The sequence below is a fragment of the Chanos chanos genome, chromosome 10 (genome assembly GCF_902362185.1).
Source record: "Chanos chanos chromosome 10, fChaCha1.1, whole genome shotgun sequence".
Taxonomy (NCBI): Eukaryota; Metazoa; Chordata; class Actinopteri; order Gonorynchiformes; family Chanidae; genus Chanos; species Chanos chanos.
Window position 1 is genome coordinate 6,539,848 of NC_044504.1, and position 17,623 is coordinate 6,557,470.

The window sequence follows — 17,623 nt, forward strand, 5'->3', positions numbered from 1 at the left end:
GAAGAGGGAGACAATGGGAGAAAAGGATGATGGAAACTGATTTCGTTATGAGGAGCACCCTTGTAATAGCTCTTCTCCTCTTGGCCTGGTATTTAAGGAAAGTGGAGGTGCTCTAGTGCCATGCTAAGAGAGTGCTCGCCGTCTTCTCTTTCTCAGTTCGTTCACAGGGAGCATTACGGATTCAACATACATTCGTACAACATCAGGTACATCTTCAGCTTAAAGACAGAAAATACGGGCATGTATCTAATTCTCTCTCTCCCCTTACTGGACACACACACACACACCCACACCCAAACCTCTTTCACCCACTTATGTCATTGATATGCATCCATATATTGAGATAAAAGGAAAGATTAAATTCAAACAAAAATGATCACATAAGATAAAATAAAAAGCAACATTTCAAGATTATATATCTGAGTGCTTGAAGAGACAAGGAGGTGTTTCGTTTAAAAAAAAAAAGGAGGATGTCTCTTGAGATGGTTAGCACCAACTGGCTGGTGCACTTCCTGTTACATCAGAGACTCAACTGCAAATCTCTTCTTCAGGGAACAGGTAAACACAGTTTGTTCAGAAGACAGGATTTTGCAAAGAAGTTGACAATTGATTGGCTATTTGAAATTTTCTTTCTTTTTTTTGTGTGTGTTTTCCTCCTTCAAATTCTCCCAAACAAGAGGTGACAATAGACAGCGTTTTTTTGTTTGTTTGTTTTTTTTAGAGACGGTCAGAGATGATAGGCTAATTACATCAGTGTTGTCTTACAAAGCAATTCTATATAAAAAAAAAGAAAAAAAAAAAGGCATTTTTAAGCTGATAAAAATGTGAATGGCGTTGTCACACCAATAATCCTGATTTAAAATAACTGTTCCTCCTCGCTGGTCCACAGTATGTTGTGTATGTGTGTGTGTGTGTGTGTGCAAGAGAAGGAAGCACCCAACACCATGAGTGTAAGTATACATGTTCTTCTACCTCCCAATTTCAAATAAATCTTTGTGAAACCCCACAGAGTTGTACGGAGTGTGAGTATGTCTGTGTGAACATACAGCCGTATTCCTCTATAAACAAAGGCTGCGCAGAGTATTACAGAGTGTACAAAAACACTCTACACATAAATACTTCATTTTTATATCTATGTACACGATATAGAAATTCCTAAAGCTTAACCGTCTGTCCCGGTTGGTCACCGGGATGAGTTTTAGACACAGTTAGATTTTGACACACATTTCGATTACACCTCTCTCACCCTCGTGCTGATTACGTTCACTGATCACTCTCAATCGTAGAAAAGACCCCTTTTTAAATCCGAAAAAAAAAAAAAAAAAAATCCTCAAAAGCCCCCACGCCCTCAAAAGCCCCAGAGGACGGTCCGGGATCACGGCAGACACCTCCGCCCGCCGCCCCCTCCGCCCCCGTGGGTCACTCCTCAGAGCCCTGACTGGGCGGGTACGGCAGGGCCACGGCATGTTCCTGTGCCAACGCCGCCAGCTCTTTGAGGAACTCGGAGAAGATGACGGCGCAGTAGACGGCGTTTTTCACTCGCAGCGCCTCCGCCTGCCTCTCCAGCCCAGAGGCCCCTCCCCCGCCCCCCCGGAACAGGGCGCTGTGAAGAGACTGGCCGCCGTCCCTCACGTGGGCGAGGGCCAGCTGGGCGGCGTGGCGGGCTCGCGTGGGGCTGTTGGTGTGCCGCAGGATCAGGTCACCCAGGGATGGTTTTCTGCTCTTCACTGAGAGTAAGAGAGAGAGAGAGACAGAGAGATACTAAATTGCTACATTCATTGCTACATGAATTACCAGGAGGGTTGTGTGTCCATGCATGTATCTTTGTGAGTGTGTGTGTGTGTGTGTGTGCCCGCGTGTGTCTGTGTGTTTAACAGTAAAGATAAAGATCAAGTCTACTGAGACTCATGGTGCCTGACTTAGCCTAAGTCAGGCCAGTAATACAGCTGTAGCATGCTGACAAACACTGACCAGTTTCTAAGAAATGCACACTCTGGTAAGTGGAGCTGTGGAGCTGTGATAAGAAGGTAAAGACTGACTGATGCCTGTGCTCTTAATGTCTCATCATTATGTCTGCCCCCTGCTGCATCACTGTGACTACGTTCCATTGGACTCCTTTCTTTCCTTCACTTTTATGGTCTATCAGTCTCCTTTGCTTGCCTCCTCTCCCTCTTTCTCTCTCTCACCAAAAGAGTCAGATCTGCGGAGGTTGGGCACTGCCATGGGAGAGTCCGTCCAATCCAGTTTCCCTCGGGCCGCCAGAAAACGCCGAGCCTTCCTCAGCATGGCCGGAAAGTCCTCGTGCGCCGCCGCGAACGCCTCAATGCGGTTCTTTACCGAACCTAGAACCTGAGGATGAGGTGAAAAAACAAAAAAAAAAGAGAGGGGGAGAGAGAGAGAGAGAGATCCATTGATCTTCACTGGGCACCTACTGACTGTTAATTGCTGTTAAATGAAGGCAAAAAGACTATTATATAGGACAATATACAAAACTCAAAGGCAGAGATAATGAAACTCAACAGTATATCCGATCCAGTTTTTCCTGACGGCTCCAGTTTGACAGCCTGAATGTTAATTAAAACCAAATTATTCACTGGTCTCCCACTTCGTGATAAATTTGACCAATTATGCTGAGTATTTGCATGGTGATTCAGCATGATGCCGATCACCTGTTGCAACACGCGGTTATTTTGAGCATTTTGGGTGGATCAGTAATTTGACACTGAGCAGTTTTGTGTTGTCTGGCTGTTTTGAGTGACTTGGCTTGCAGTGGGAGACGGCATAATGCGTCTGTGTTTAAGTGACTGGATTCCGGGGTAAGGGAGCGCGTCGCCAGCGTGAGCAATTTGGACGCCGTGGGCGTGGTTAATGTGTTACCTGAATGAGCGATTTGACGCTGGGTTGAAAGACCATGTTAGTGTTGAGCAGGAAGGAACGCAGGAGAGGCTGGGGATAGCAGGCCAGCTGGAAGAGTATGCCTGTCAGCAGGATGTTCACGTACAAAGAGTTCTGCATCATGTTCTCCAACTTACAGAACAGCACCGTTATAAAAGGACCTGAAAAAGACACACGCACACGCACACACACACACAGAGAGGATCAGAGAAACACTAGGGTCTTAAATGGTAAATATCCCTGAGACGCCCCTCTATAAAATTCCCACTTTGACAGAGACCTTTGCACCATAGGTCTTTGCACCTTTTACACTACATGTAGAGCTTGTGCACTTTTGTTGTTGTTTGTGCTCAAAATATTGCTCACTACTACGTTTTTATGCTATCGTATATCATATTTATTGTATTGCATTTTTTATCTGTACTTCTTCACCTGCCTTTCCTCCTTTCCGCTGCTATTAACACCCAAATTTCCCCACCTGGGGATTAATAAAGTGTTATCTTATATTCTCTGAAAGATCAAATGAAGCAAGGCATACGTAGCAATACATTTTACTATTACTAAGATGGAAATTTGTTTTGGAACTGTCAGCGGCCCAGAACGTTCATTTTTTCCCTTGATCTATCATGACACATCATTTATCATTACTCTGCTGTTTCAATTATTGTCACGACCTGCTTTGAGAAGCACAGAGGCTCAACAGTGCCATCTGCTGGCTTCAAATCCAATGACAAATTTCAAAACTTTGCCAGACTTTCTCCAACATTTTCCTGACCAGTTTTGGTTCAATCCAGATGTCAACACAGTGAGTCAGAACATCTGGTACTTGTCCGAGTTGCCATTTGAGTTGAATCTAGACACATGAGTGAATCCTGGCTAGTAGTTTAAATCACAGGTTAAAATATTATCTAAATAAACAAGTGCAAATGAATGTGAAAAAAAAAATGATTAGATGAGTTTCCATGACTTTTCCACAAGCTGTTCAGTATTTATCATCTTTTCCGGCTTGGGATGCTTCACTATTCTACCACTTTTCCAGGATTTTCATCACTGCAGAAAGCTCACAGTCTGCTTGCCAAAAATAGCTGTGGCAATCTGATGTGCAGCCTGTCTTTCCTGCTGCCGGTCCTTTATAATGCTTCCCAGCAGAAAAAGCACAACCACGCAGACTAAGCTTTTGGTTCACAAACAAACCCCACCCAAAATGAGCATCAGACATCAAAAAAAAAAGACAATAATAATAAAAAAAACAAACAAAAAAAAAACCAGGGAATCCAGTCAAACAGAAAGACAACTACGTTTTCATTTTACTACTGCCAACGCTGAACCTCTGAGCTTCAACTGTGAAATGACATTCACTGTCTAACCTTGTCTTCCATTTCATTAAAGCAGATTAGATTAGATTAGACATACATCTGTTTTTCTTCCCTTTTTCATTTATCAGGGTTTTATCCAGTAATTAAAAGACCCTCTTTCGTTTGGAAAAATCCTAAAACTCTCCCTGTTTCATTTTATTTAATCCTAATTTAATCCCATAATCTGAAAAAAATATATATTCGAAATACTGAGAAAGCAAACCGACAAATATCCATGCTCACATTCACATTTCAGAGTTAGCTCTCATCACAGCCGTGGCCTCACACACACACACACACACACTGATATTTTATTTATGCTGCCTAGCTACTAATCTAATCCAACGTGTCTGCTCTTGTATGCTATAATTCTAATTATTTCAGACCAGAGGGACTTGTAGGACTATGCACTGAAGGTGTGATGTTCCAGTGATATCAATTCATTCCAATTGCCTCTGTTAGTACCTGTGTATGGTTGGGCCAGTGGTTGCCCCAGGGGTCTTGCAGGGCTGTACACCCCCACAGCAGAGCTCTCTGTTCTGGATTCTCCAGTTCCCTGCTCAGCTTCCAGTGTACACGACTCCTCATCTCGACTATTCGGGATTGACATAGGTTCTCGTGTAGTCTCCTCGAGGTTCCGGGACATGTTCCTCCTCTCACGTACACGCTCCTCTAGCTCTCGGAGCTCCTGGTGGAAGGCCTCGATGCTGATGCCCTGGCCGTTGGAGTCGCCGGGCTGAGGCGAGTCCGTCGGCTCCTGCTCCAAAAGCTCCTCGATCAGCCTTTCTACTGACTCCAGCCCCCGGCTGCTGGAGGCCTCGGTGGTGCCTGGGGCTAAGGTAGACTGCTGGCCCTCGATGGGCTGAGTCTCCTGGGCAGAGGTGGCCGGCGTTGCGGGTGGAGGCTGTGGAGGTGGCGCAGACTGAACCTGAGACGTTGAGGGGTTCGTGACAGACCCGACCGCGCTTCCCTGGAAGTCACCATAACCCCCTGGCAGAGGCAAACATGATTCGGAGAGGCCTGTGTCCATACCTCCGTTCTGTCCTGGTTCTCCTGATCCTCCGTTCACATCTGAGTCTCTCTTCACCTTCTTCACCTCCATTCCTCCGTCGGAGGCGTCGGCACACACGTCCGCCTGCCCGGTGCCGTTGTAGAGGGGCTGAGAGGAGCCGGAGGACATGAGAGGGGATACAGACTGCACTGATGCGGACGACGCGGAGGTGATCGACGACGGCAGCGGCGACGATGAGGTTGCGCTCGGCGGCGGAGCGGCAGGATTGGGGAGCAGGCTTCGTTTCTTGGAGCGCGGGGTGAGGCTGATACAGTTTTTGCTGATGGTGACGTCCCACTCCCCGCTGTCCCGGTCCGAGTTGCTCCACTCCGCTCGGGCGGCAGCCGCCCTCTGCTCCGGACCTCCCCCGCTTCCCTGGAGAGAGAAGTGCTCCGGGACCAGGACGAGGGACGGGTTAGCCGTGGGCGGAGGCGGGGGCGGGGGGACAGAGTTCGGGGAAGGGTTCTCTCCGTCGTAAGGGGCAGACCAATCGCGGCAGGCCCAGGAACAGAGCTCTATGCCCCTGCGGGCGTCCCGGAGGTATTCCAGGTAGCCCGAATCGCACTCTGAAGTGTCCCCCAACGACTGGTGCATGGGGCTGTCTGGGGACAGGGGGGAGGCAGGACTTGCGCGGGGGGAGGAAGGGGCATTTTCAGAACTAGGGGAGGAGTTAGTAACGCCTCCAGTACTCTGTTGGCGGATAAACAGGGCCAGGCGGGACGGCGTACTGGGTTTTGGGTGAACTGGAGACTCGGAACTGGGGCTGCCCAATACTAGAGAGACAAAAATGCAAAGAGAGCATTGTGATAGATGCAATACCCAATGAAAAGGCATCTAAACCATTGCTTGACTGTTCATATGCAATTTTTAAATATCTGCACATACTGAATACACCTTTATTTTTGTGACCAGTGTGACGTTTGTATGTCTACATGGGTCTGTTAAACTGAAATTTTAAGTATGTGTTTGTTTACTAACCCTTGCCCCAAAAAGGAGGTTCGTCTTCTCGGTCACTAGAGGGCGCTGTGGCGAGACGGCAGCATTCCGGGATAAGCGACAGGAACTTATCGGCAGATTTGCCATAGAGGTCAGTTTCCCTGACCGCACGCCGCTGACTTAGCATCACGTGTGTGCACGGCAGCAGATACCTGTGTAAAACACACACGTTACAGCTTAAAGAAGAATGAAAAAAAGCTTTGTACATTAAGTATATAAGCTGCAGCGTGACTGAACAAAAATGTCAAAATAACAACGTAAGAACCCTATGAACCTGTTGTTTTCAAAACCACTGCACTGTTACGTGGTCGTTCTACATTTGCTGTCTACACGATGCTATGTCATTAATGTGGTATTAGCCTGGTTGTGAATGACACCCGAGGCCTTAGCTCTGTTACATAACAACTCTATTCCATTTGAATGTGATTTGGCATTTGAAGCTTTATGGCAAGGAATGCTAAATAAGAAAAGTTAGAGCTCAGGAATATCCACCCAAGTCTTGGACACTGATACTGTTCTTGTGAAACAGCAGTCATTGGTCACAACAAGAATCGACAATACTATAATATGCCACATGATTAGACACTGGCTGGACACAAGAACATGTGTAAGATATTCAATACACAGAAATCCAGAAAACCCTCTCTCACACACACACACACACACACACACACACACACACACACACACACACAGAGTACCTGAGAACGAGCTGGAGCATGAGGTCCTCACAGTTAAGCGAGAGCAGAGTCTTGAACAAACTAAGAGAGACCATGCATAGCTACAGAGAGAGAGAGAGAGAGAGAGAGAGAGGAGGAAAAAGAGAGAGAGAAAAACATGAGTGAACACACGCACACACACAAACACAAACACAAACACAAACACACAGTCACACAGGCAAACACAACACATTCGTACGTTTAAGGTTTTGCGAAGCTAATGGCTCCAGAAGAATTTGAAAGGAGTCATTTGTTTATTACACAACACTATGTCCATTTTCTGCTTAATGCTCTACATGCTCTAAAATACACTGAGTGTCCCAGACAAACTCCAGAATAAAATATGGGGAAAAAACAAAACAAAACAAAAGCAATACATTCCCCGGGTCAGCCTGACCAGTCAGGTCTAACACGGTGTACGTTACTGTCTGTGGATGAGGGCTCTGAGGCCCCGCCCCCCAACTGACCCGTGAGTTGCTGCTGATGCGAGTGAGCAGCGTGTCGAGGATTGTGTCGTTGTCATGGCGATGCAGCAGGATGAAACGCAGGAAGGTTTTGAGGAGGGACTTGTCTGTGATACTGCGCAGAAACAGATCCAGGTACGCTGTACTTGCGATCATCTCATCCACAGATGACTGGAAGGGAAGGGGAGAAATCAAGGAGAAAACAATGAATATAACTCTCCTGTCTTTTCTATTTTGGCTTATCGTCAATCTGACCATCTCCAGTCGATAACATTGTCACGGACTGTGTCTAATGTGTCAGACTGTATGCTACATATTCAGGAGTACTGGTATTTCAGTGTGTTCAAGCGTACTAGCATGGAAACAGTGTTTTAGCTATCGTTATTGAGCGAACTGACACACGGCTATAGACCACATCGCTAAAAACCGGGGAGTACGTGCCCGGCGACAGGCTCTCTTTTCAAACCGCCCCACCTTGTGCAGGGCGGGGCCCATGACGGGCACAAGGAAGCCGTTGTGGACGTAGTCGAGGAGCTGGCTGCGTACGAGGGGGTGCGCCACCTGCACCACGGCGTTACAGAACTCCAGAGAGTTCATGAATAGCACCAGAGAGGACACGCCCATCCAGTCCTCCTGCCGTAGGGCGTGCCAGTCATCTCCCCGCACCTCGATTTTACGTGGAAGAGAAGAGTACAACGCACTCAAACCTGTGGCTAGCACCTGAGAGAGGGGGAGAGAGGGAGAGAGAGGGGTGAAGAGAATTAAGGTAAATATTGGCTTAGGAGGAGTGGGCACATTTCACAGATTAAAAAGGCACGGTATAACAGAACTGTAAGCTATCTGAAAGGAGGAGGACTTGGCCAGGTGAGGTCTGGAGGTAATTCTGACAGACAGAAGAGAGTGGGTCAGGTCTGAGGAAGATGCTGGTTCATCAGCTTCATAGTTGTCAGTTTATGTAAATGAGCAGTCAGTCAACAAATGCAGAGTTAGCCTAAAAGTCAAGACACACTAGCAAACAAACAAAAACAAGCCTTGAACACAGTTGCCAAAAGAGATCAAACAATCTAATTAAAATATGTGCATCTCTACTGTAGAGAGAGCGACAGACAGACAGAGAGGGGGAGAGAGAGAGACAGGGAGGGAGACAGAGGAAAAAAAAAAAAAATCATTTAGCAGCAACATACACTTGGTGAGAGATGAGGCCTCTGATCATTCTTTCTAAGTAGGTCAGATGAGAAATTAGCGGTGAAAAAATACACTAATGAAGGAAAAGAGGAGAGCGAATGGACAGAGAGAAGAGGGGACAGGAGAAGACAACAGGCGACGAAGAAATTAGATAACGGGAGAGCGGCGAGGTTACTGGAAATGGTGGGAGACCAAGGAGAGGCACAGATTACATTAATAAAGCAGAGCTGCAAATAAAACCATGACGTAAACAGACGACATTAAAATATCACAATTCAAAAAGCAAAAACTGGCACATGCTTGTCCTACAAGACGCTGGGTAAAGAAAGCAGGGCTATTGTATCAGTGCATGGACACTGACATACACTATAATTCACCTCATTCAGAATTAACAAAGACCTCCCTTCAACACACATGAACACGAACACACACACACACACACACACACACAATACTCAAGGGACCAAAACAAGAGCCAAAGATAAAACACCGCATATAAACAGCACAAAGAGATTCTAAAGAGCAAAGGCACAGAGACACACACTCATACACAAAGCCTTTCTGAAGAAAGGATACTCAGAGCACAGACACTGACTGTTTACTCTGAGAGAGAGAGAGAGAGAGAGAGATGGACATGTGCATGGTCCTTGTCTAAGCATCTGAAACATTTCTGAGTCATGTTAAAACACAAACGACGCACTGTTTCTTCTGTGTGAGACAGATGTGCGTTCACACACACACACACACACACACACACACACACACACACACACACACACAACACACTGTCTCTTCAAAACACAACACACAAGCTTTCTTTGGTCAGAGTTCTGCAGCAATGACAGCTGCCTCCATGCCCAACTGAACAGAAAGAAAAAGAGAGAGAAAAAGAGAGAGAGATAGGGGATGATGCTCATGTGGATACTCAGCTGTGAAGCAAAAAATGTGTCAGTTACATCCAAATGAGCCTCGTGACCTCAGAGTCTGACTGGAGCTACTCAATCACCTGTGAGAACTGAAGAATACTTAAAAGAAGTCTTCATCAGTGTGAAATGTTCTCTGAATGTTCAGAAATGTTTAAATCACTGTGCACAGTATTGTATCTCTTTATCTAACCGTAAGACCCCAGACAATTTTATTCCATACTGCAGTCAGAGAGAGAGAGAGAGAGAGAGAGATAAAGATGTTTACAATCAGTCATTTGCATCTGAAAGGAAGAGAATTCTTCAGTTCTGTCTGGGTCAGAGGTGAACATAGTTATGTCATACCTGATGCATTACAACATAACATCAAGCCCCATGGTCAGAAACAACCTCCACACCTTCACCTTACCCAGAGCCCTCATGTTCTCACTACAACTACTCTGTGCAACAAAATGTGCGTGCGCGCACACGCACACACACACACGCACGCACACACGCACTCACCGGACAGAAGTAAGAGTTCTCAGCGATGTAGCGTGCCACAGCGTGGTTGCTAGCGGAGGTTGCCATGACGAGGAGCAGGGCATCACGGGCCTGTTGTCCGATGGCTCCGTCACGGTGGATGAAGGGGACCAGCAGGGAGAAGATCAGTAAGTTGGTGGGTCCCTGTGGCACCGGTCCGGAGCGGAACAGCATCTCCAGCACGGCTGGCTGCCTCGCCATGGTTACACACACCTGATGACAGCACACGCATACACACACACATTTTATCATTTATAGATAATTTATATATACATTATATATATATATATATAAATATAAATTTAATGTTAGGGCCGCCTCCTGAAGGTTGATGAGTCAAATCCCCAGACAGAGACCCGTCAGTCGACTGAGATTCTTCAAGTTAAGCGATCTTTTTCTTTTTTTTGTCAGTGTTCATTACAATAACAATATCAAAGAAGCAGACGCTTACAAAAATGCACAGGAATAACATGTCAATGGGGAAATATAAATAAGGGGAATCATCAATTAATTTTTATATTCTAACAGCGCTAGCTGGTGTGCTTTGTTTAAAAAAACAAAAAACAAAACAAAACAAAAAAAAAAACATCCACGTGACAACACGCGCTGAAACCTGTGGTGAAGCGGTTGGTAAACCAGGCGAGCTACAACCATGTCTCAGAGGAAGTGAAAAGTATGGTGCCATTTCACTTTGAAGGACAACACTAACAATGTTAAATGTAAACTCTGCTTGCAAGAATTTTCTTATCATTCAACAACATTGAACAGGGCAAACCACTTGAAATGGGTAAGTTGCACAGCTAGGTGGCCATTCTGCAATTATCTGGGCAGATTTATTATACTAACCATAACACTAACCCTAACCCTAAGTCTATTTACAAGGCTAATTTAAAATATAGTTTATTAGTTTCTATGTTCAAAGAGAAATAAAGAGGTAGGCCTATCCTGTTGAAGAAGAGATGTCACTTATTTCATAACAGGCAATGCCTTGACTTTATTTTAAATGGTTTAACTGATTTATTCATTTACACGTCGTTTTTAATGATTAAAGTGAAATTAAAAAATTAGGCTATGAGAGCTTGATTTAAACAGAAATACATGTTGCCTGTCTCATTATTCCGACAAATCCACATGGTAGTCCGACGTTATACGTCGGCAATTCAAATCTTGCGTCATATGCAGCTGTCTTTTATTGATTTTTAAATGCTCAAATATATGCTCCCATGACTCTGTTGCATTTGACTATGTTAATGTGGTCGAAATGATCACTGAAACGCATGGCCAAAGATTTTCTGACTGCCAGAGAGTCTATATGACCCTAATAAAAAGGAAGGAACAGTCGAAGCTTCATAATGAACAGCCAAGTCCGACTCAACTCGGGCACAACCCTAATGTATGTCAATCATGGGAAACATCTTCACACGCTATGCGTACATTAACCCCACAGATCAACTGTCAAGTTTCTCTAGAGAATGGGCTGTTAAGATAACAAAGCAGTTTTGACAACAGCAGATCAAATCATGGTAAAAAAAAATCACCAGACCTGAAGTAGTTTATTACTTAAAAAAAAACATTAAAGCGATTACACACTTTTAAAAATGTGGATGAGGATGAAGAACCGCCTAGTTGTAAGATTAACCTGGTTTAAGATAACTCATTCTCTCTCTCTCTTACACACACACACACACGTACCTGATTGAGGAGCAGCACAAGGCTGGCTTCCAGTGCTGGACTGCAGCCCAGCTGAGGGTCTCCACACGCACCCAGGAGACATAGCAGAGGCTGCAGAACGGCGCTGTGCTGAAGCAGAGGCTGATGGGACTGGCCAATCAGCATCTCAAACAGCTTTAAGAGCGCCCCCTGGCTGTCAGGGTCCAGACCACGCCTCAAGTGCCACTGAACTAACCGGTCCAGAATGTTCTCAGACACAACCATCTCCAAAATGGGACCCATTGCTAAAGACAAAAAAAAAAAAAAATCAGTTTCATTCTTAATGAAGAAGAAACATGTCAGAATGAACACATGCAGCTATCAACAGAAATATGATAACAGAAATAATCTCAGGAGGTTTTTAGAAAGACAGGTGTAAATAGAACTTTAAAGACAACATTCTAAAAAGAAATATAGCTCTGAAGCGAACGGATGAGACATCTCCAAGTACTCAACAAATATTCATTTAGTGTTGGATGTTTCTATTATGTCCTCCACCCCTGGGGATTTAGGCAGACTTTAATATCCGTTCGTTCTCACCAGGTGAGTCTCCGTCAGCCTCCTGAGGCCACTCCTCTGCCAGCAGACACAACATCTGATCTGTGTGATTCCGCACAGCCGTCAGGTCGTCAGCCCCCCCGCCCACGGACGGCTCACGCTGCTCCAAAACCCAGGACACCTGTGAGAGAAAGAGAGAGAAGAGGGGGGGGGTTCGAGTGTCTCTGTTACTGCTGTAAAAGAAAGACGTGTTGTTTACCAGGTGCAGTGTAATGGTGTTTGCTCTGACAACACCGAGTGGAGGACTCAAATCAGCAAGTCATACACAAACAGGATAGACATATGAAAAGGTGTGTGTGTGTGTGTTTTTGTGAGCGTGTGTGTGTGGGTGTATGTAGACATAAGAGAGAGACACAGAGAGAGTGTGCATGTGAAAGGAAGTGTACAGAATGGTTAATAAGAAATCCAGAGACACACTCATGAATAGGCATCATTCTTATAATGGAAGCTAGCAGCAACTCCCAGGCTGATGTACAGACTGGCTGTAACACACACACACACACACACACACACACACACAGAGATTGATCTGTAGTCCTACAGCAGTGTGAGAGCAGAGGGAGTATTGATTTTGTTCTGCACTCACGTTACCACAGAAAGCCACTCAGCGTTCAGAGCCCTCAACCGTCTACGTGTTTGTGTGTGCACGTGTGTGTGTGTGTGTGTGTGTGTAAGCGTTTGTATTGGCGTTAAACGTGAGTAGGTGGAGGAAACGTGTGGGCTGCAGGCAGTAGGTGACACGCATGTGTCTTTTGTTGCCCCACCTGTCTCCAGTGATTCTCGAACACCATGAGGCAGGTCTCTGGGTCCGCCGTGCAGGGGCTGGACGGAGCCGTATTCCGACTGCTTCGACCGCCTTGACCCCGCGGCGTCAAACGGCTCAACCAACTCATCCTAGCTCACAGATCAGTGGTCAGAACTCGGCAAAGCAGATACAGCAGGGTTATGAGCGGCGGGACAAAAAGGGGCACAGAGATCAGGGACGGGGGGGAGGGAAGGGAGAGAGTGAAGGAAGGAGAGGAAAGGAGGAGAAGAAAAGGGAAAGAGGGGGAAGGGAAGGTGCAAAGGGATGTGAAGAGCCCAAAAGAGGGAGAGAGAGAGAGAGTCAGACTGAACAGAAAGAATGTGAACAGAAAGAATTTAAAAAAAAAAAAAAAAAAAAAAAAGGGGGGGGGGGCAGGGGATTCTGCTATTGCCCACAGCGATGATCAGGGTTGTCAAGGCAACGAGGTGGGCAAGCTGAGGGTGTGAGGCTGGTCAGCTCTCCAAGAAAGCCCCGTCATCCAGTCTGTAGCCTGCACCACTCCATACCGAGACACACACAGACAGACCTGCAGAGAGAGTGAGATGACATGACAAACTGTACACACCTCCATCAGCACAATTAGAGTTTGTGGACACTGACAGACACAAACACACACATAGACACAGACAACATAGACTCAGACCACCTCTTCCATTCTGCTTCTCATTATTCCCTGCTGCAGGAATAACGTAGAAACAGTACTACAGGAACAATAGTAGTGTATCACCTCTTGATTTAAAGTAGTCAGGACAAAGACTCTACGTTTCTCATTCATCTGACTCATGTAATGACTCGATTATTGTCTATGTTTAGTTGTAAATGAAGGCTGTTGTCATTACACAGGGGAAGTGACGGTAACTGTGACAAACGGCATTCTGATATTTTTCACTCTTATGAAAACACTCATCTTACCCTAATACAGCTCCTTACAGCATCCAGTGAATTTAGTGAATTTACTTAATCCCCAAACACTTACTGTGATATTATCCAATCAAATTATTCCCATTTGACTTTCTTCCATTAATCCATTAAGAACTGTGAATCTCATTGTGTTTACACACAGTCTTTCAAATACCACATTGACACTAACAACCATGCAGTCCAAAGAATCCCTTAATTTAATTTCCATCAGTTATTTAGGGAGGTGTGACACACCCAATTACAACAAGGACACAGGGTCTGAAACCCTTCTATGTACAATATTCGGTTTCCACAAAAATGTAACTCCTGACTTGCCCAATCAGACATATGCTCTCTGTTCTGTTTCAAACAGGCTCCGTTTGTTGTCAATATACATTCTCTACTGTTCACGACATGTTATCATTTCAAATGTATGAGTCGAACCATGTGATTACCAGTATGGCGTATGAACTCAAAGGTCAGAAACTGATCAAACTTTGACTGTGATGGAACTGTATTTTCTACACATATCCAAACAACAGTGACAATAGTCCACATAGACTCTGATTCAGACACAAAGCATTTATCCACTGGGTGGGGCCCACAACTTATACACACACAGTCTAACTTTAAAACAGAACTTTTACAGAACTAAAGAATACATATTAGATTTAGGTGGTGTGGGTGTGGGTCCTGCTCTCACTGGAGTGTATCTGTTTATGTGAGTGAGTGAGTGAGTGAGTGAGTGAGTGAGTGAGTGAGTGAGTGTGAGTCTCTGAGTGCTGGATGTTGTGAGTCATAACCTAGTTCTTCAAACCAGAGCAGACTTGCACTTTCCCGCTAGCCTTTACACAGTTAAGTCCAGGAACCAGTTTTATGGCTGAGCTCAGTATGAATGCACCTGTGTGCTTATAAAAGGAAACTCGAAGACAAGCTGAGAGCCAGTCATCTCTCTCTCTCTCTCTCTCTCTCACCTATGGCCAGTAATAAAAACCCAAGTCACACTGACAGAGTTATCGTTCATCTAGAAAACAAACAGTGCCCGCCATGACCTGACAAACTGTTGACCTTTGATTCTCAGTAACAGGTACTGCAGTGATGGATTAACAAGTACTGTAGTGCTGGGCTCCACCAGCTTATGGATCAGATGACCAATAACCTTAATTCAAAAACCGTGACAATGACGGGAATGACAACAGCATTACTAAATAATAGGTTAAAAAGAAAAAAAAAAGTTTTCAAAAAGAGAAACGGTACATGGAAAGCTTCTATGATAAAGTTGAGCAGAACAGAACAAAACACAGCCCACGTCGCAAAACTTCAGGAATTTCAAAGGTAATGTGGCAAACAAAGCCAGCTGTCAAGGAAATCCATCAGTTTCATTACAGATAGCGTCTATCTTTATGTATCTCTCATTTGTGAGCCCATAATATTTCACACTAAATGTTACAACCAAGTTCTCCAGAGGCCCCTGGCCTTTACATCATCTGGTCTGTTTTGTAAGTATACCTAATTTAAGCAGTCAAGGCTCCACAGCAGGCTACAAACCACATGCAGGATGACACCTGAAGCTAACTGAGGTATTAAATAATTCTGGTGGTGACTTGATTTCATATTTATATTTTTACACGCCACACACACACACACACACACACACACACACAGACACAGTCAAACACTCTCCTACCTGTAGTACAGCTCAGTTTAGCTGGCTAATCCTCCATGCTCTTTGCAGTACAGGGAGGAGGAGGCAGATCTCCGGGCAGGCCGTCAGCTCTCTCAGCGGTTTCCTTTCCTAGGTTTCACTGCAGGTCTAACACTTCCCCTCTGTGTCTGATCAAGATCTGGATAGAGGAAATTACAATGCACTGTACATGAGAAAACCTCCTTACCTCCTCTCAAATGATCTCAAAACAACCAGAATAAACATCAGTTCTCTCAGCACAGGAGGAACGCAATGGGATCCAAATAAATATTTCCCCTTCCAGTTTTTTAAATTCTAATGTGAGACTTGTGAATAAAGGCTGCACCCCCTTTTAACTTATTCACAGACATCTGCATTGAGACATTTACAGAATTCTCCAGCGTATTTAAACAATCAAGCATACGAGGAACCTGCTGACAGTCAAGGTAAGATCTTGTCTTTCCCTTTTGGCTGACAAGGGTGATAACTTCATAGACTTTGTGTTACTAAGCCTAAAGTTGACCGTACAAACACTTCCTAAGATTCTTACACCGCAACATGGAAATACTGCAGCTTTCCTTATAAGTGAGTGCTGTACATCGGTAAGTCCTCTCAAAGCCGGTTCTCCATGAAAAGTTCCCCTTGCATAAGCCTCACGAGGACCTGGATAACATCACATCCATACAGCTTACTTTTAAAGACTAGATCTTCTGAAAACAACCCTGACCGCTAGATTCACCTGGTCATTTCTCTGTGTCAGAATGTGAGAACTTAGCTGGTACTTGCGGTTGAAATTAAGCCTTACTGAACAGAAATGGGTGACCATATTCCTTTTGCACCTGTCCTATTCCAGACTTAAATAATTTGATAAGCATTTTTTCGAGGACAAAAACCTCAGAGTGAACATAAGAGGGTTATTGAGCAAGAGTTCATGTTGGACCAAAGCTGGAGGTTTAGTTGCCAACATTAATATGCTGGAACCGTATCGTGTGAAAAATGGAGGGAATCATCGCTGTACCTGTTCTTCAGGTTAGAATCATCACACGAAATCAGTCCCGTAATACTCACTAGGAACAAAGTTCTCTTACTTTTGGGCTAAACATGGGAGTGACAGCTTAATTACTCACACACTCACACACAAACACCACTTTCCCGAAGGGTGATAATGCCTCTGCTCTTGTAGCTTAGTGACTTCAGGCCAAAGCGAGAACAGTCGATGTCTTGTGTTACTCTGCGATCTGTTTATCGAACCATTTAACCACAAAAACCGCGCTGAGACAAAAACATCTGTGTTTGCGATTTTAAACCTCTTCGTTTGACTATCACTTTCCAAACAAAAAAACAAACATTCCAAAAAATAAATAAATAAATACAAACAACACTTCCACAGTACGCACTTCATATGCAGTTGAAAAGCATAACCCATTTTTGTGTGTGGTTGATTTGCTGTGAAAACCACTAAGACTGCCTGTCATCTCTAGTTAAGGGAGGGGTGGAAGTGATGCATACCTGTTGTATAATTACATCACATATTTTAGAACTTTCTCATTTAGATCAATTCAATATGAAGGCAGAAAAACAGAGACCAAAACGTACACCTAAAAGAATACACAGGGGCGTGTAGAAGTTCAAAACCAGGGCTGACTGCATATCAGATCTTAAAGCGGTTTCTTAGATGCCAAAGGTAAGCTGCAAAGCATATCTGAAATCACCAAGTATTAGAAAGAAAAAAGTCTCTTCAGATTTTCAAGTTCAGCAAGTTTCTCTGCCGTAAGTCATCATACTTTAAATAGCCCAAGACCTAACAGAAATGCAGAGAGTAAAGCTGCTGTCTGTCACAGAGAACCAAAGAAGAA

At 44.7% G+C, this 17,623-nt stretch overlaps 1 protein-coding gene across 1 annotated transcript; it reads right to left on the reverse strand.

Annotated features, from left to right (window-relative positions):
* Nucleotides 1–1,419: 1,419 nt before the first annotated feature.
* On the reverse strand, nucleotides 1,420–13,276 carry fhip1b (FHF complex subunit HOOK interacting protein 1B). The gene is made up of 12 exons (XM_030786785.1): nucleotides 13,143–13,276; nucleotides 12,361–12,499; nucleotides 11,803–12,065; nucleotides 10,093–10,323; nucleotides 7,955–8,200; nucleotides 7,484–7,651; nucleotides 6,999–7,078; nucleotides 6,280–6,449; nucleotides 4,716–6,074; nucleotides 2,878–3,056; nucleotides 2,187–2,349; nucleotides 1,420–1,727 (listed from the first exon to the last, which is right to left on the reverse strand). Exons 1-12 carry the CDS (start codon nucleotides 13,269–13,271, stop codon nucleotides 1,420–1,422), a joined length of 3,435 nt encoding a protein of 1,144 aa, XP_030642645.1. The 5' UTR covers nucleotides 13,272–13,276.
* Between the last annotated feature and the right edge of the window lie 4,347 nt (nucleotides 13,277–17,623).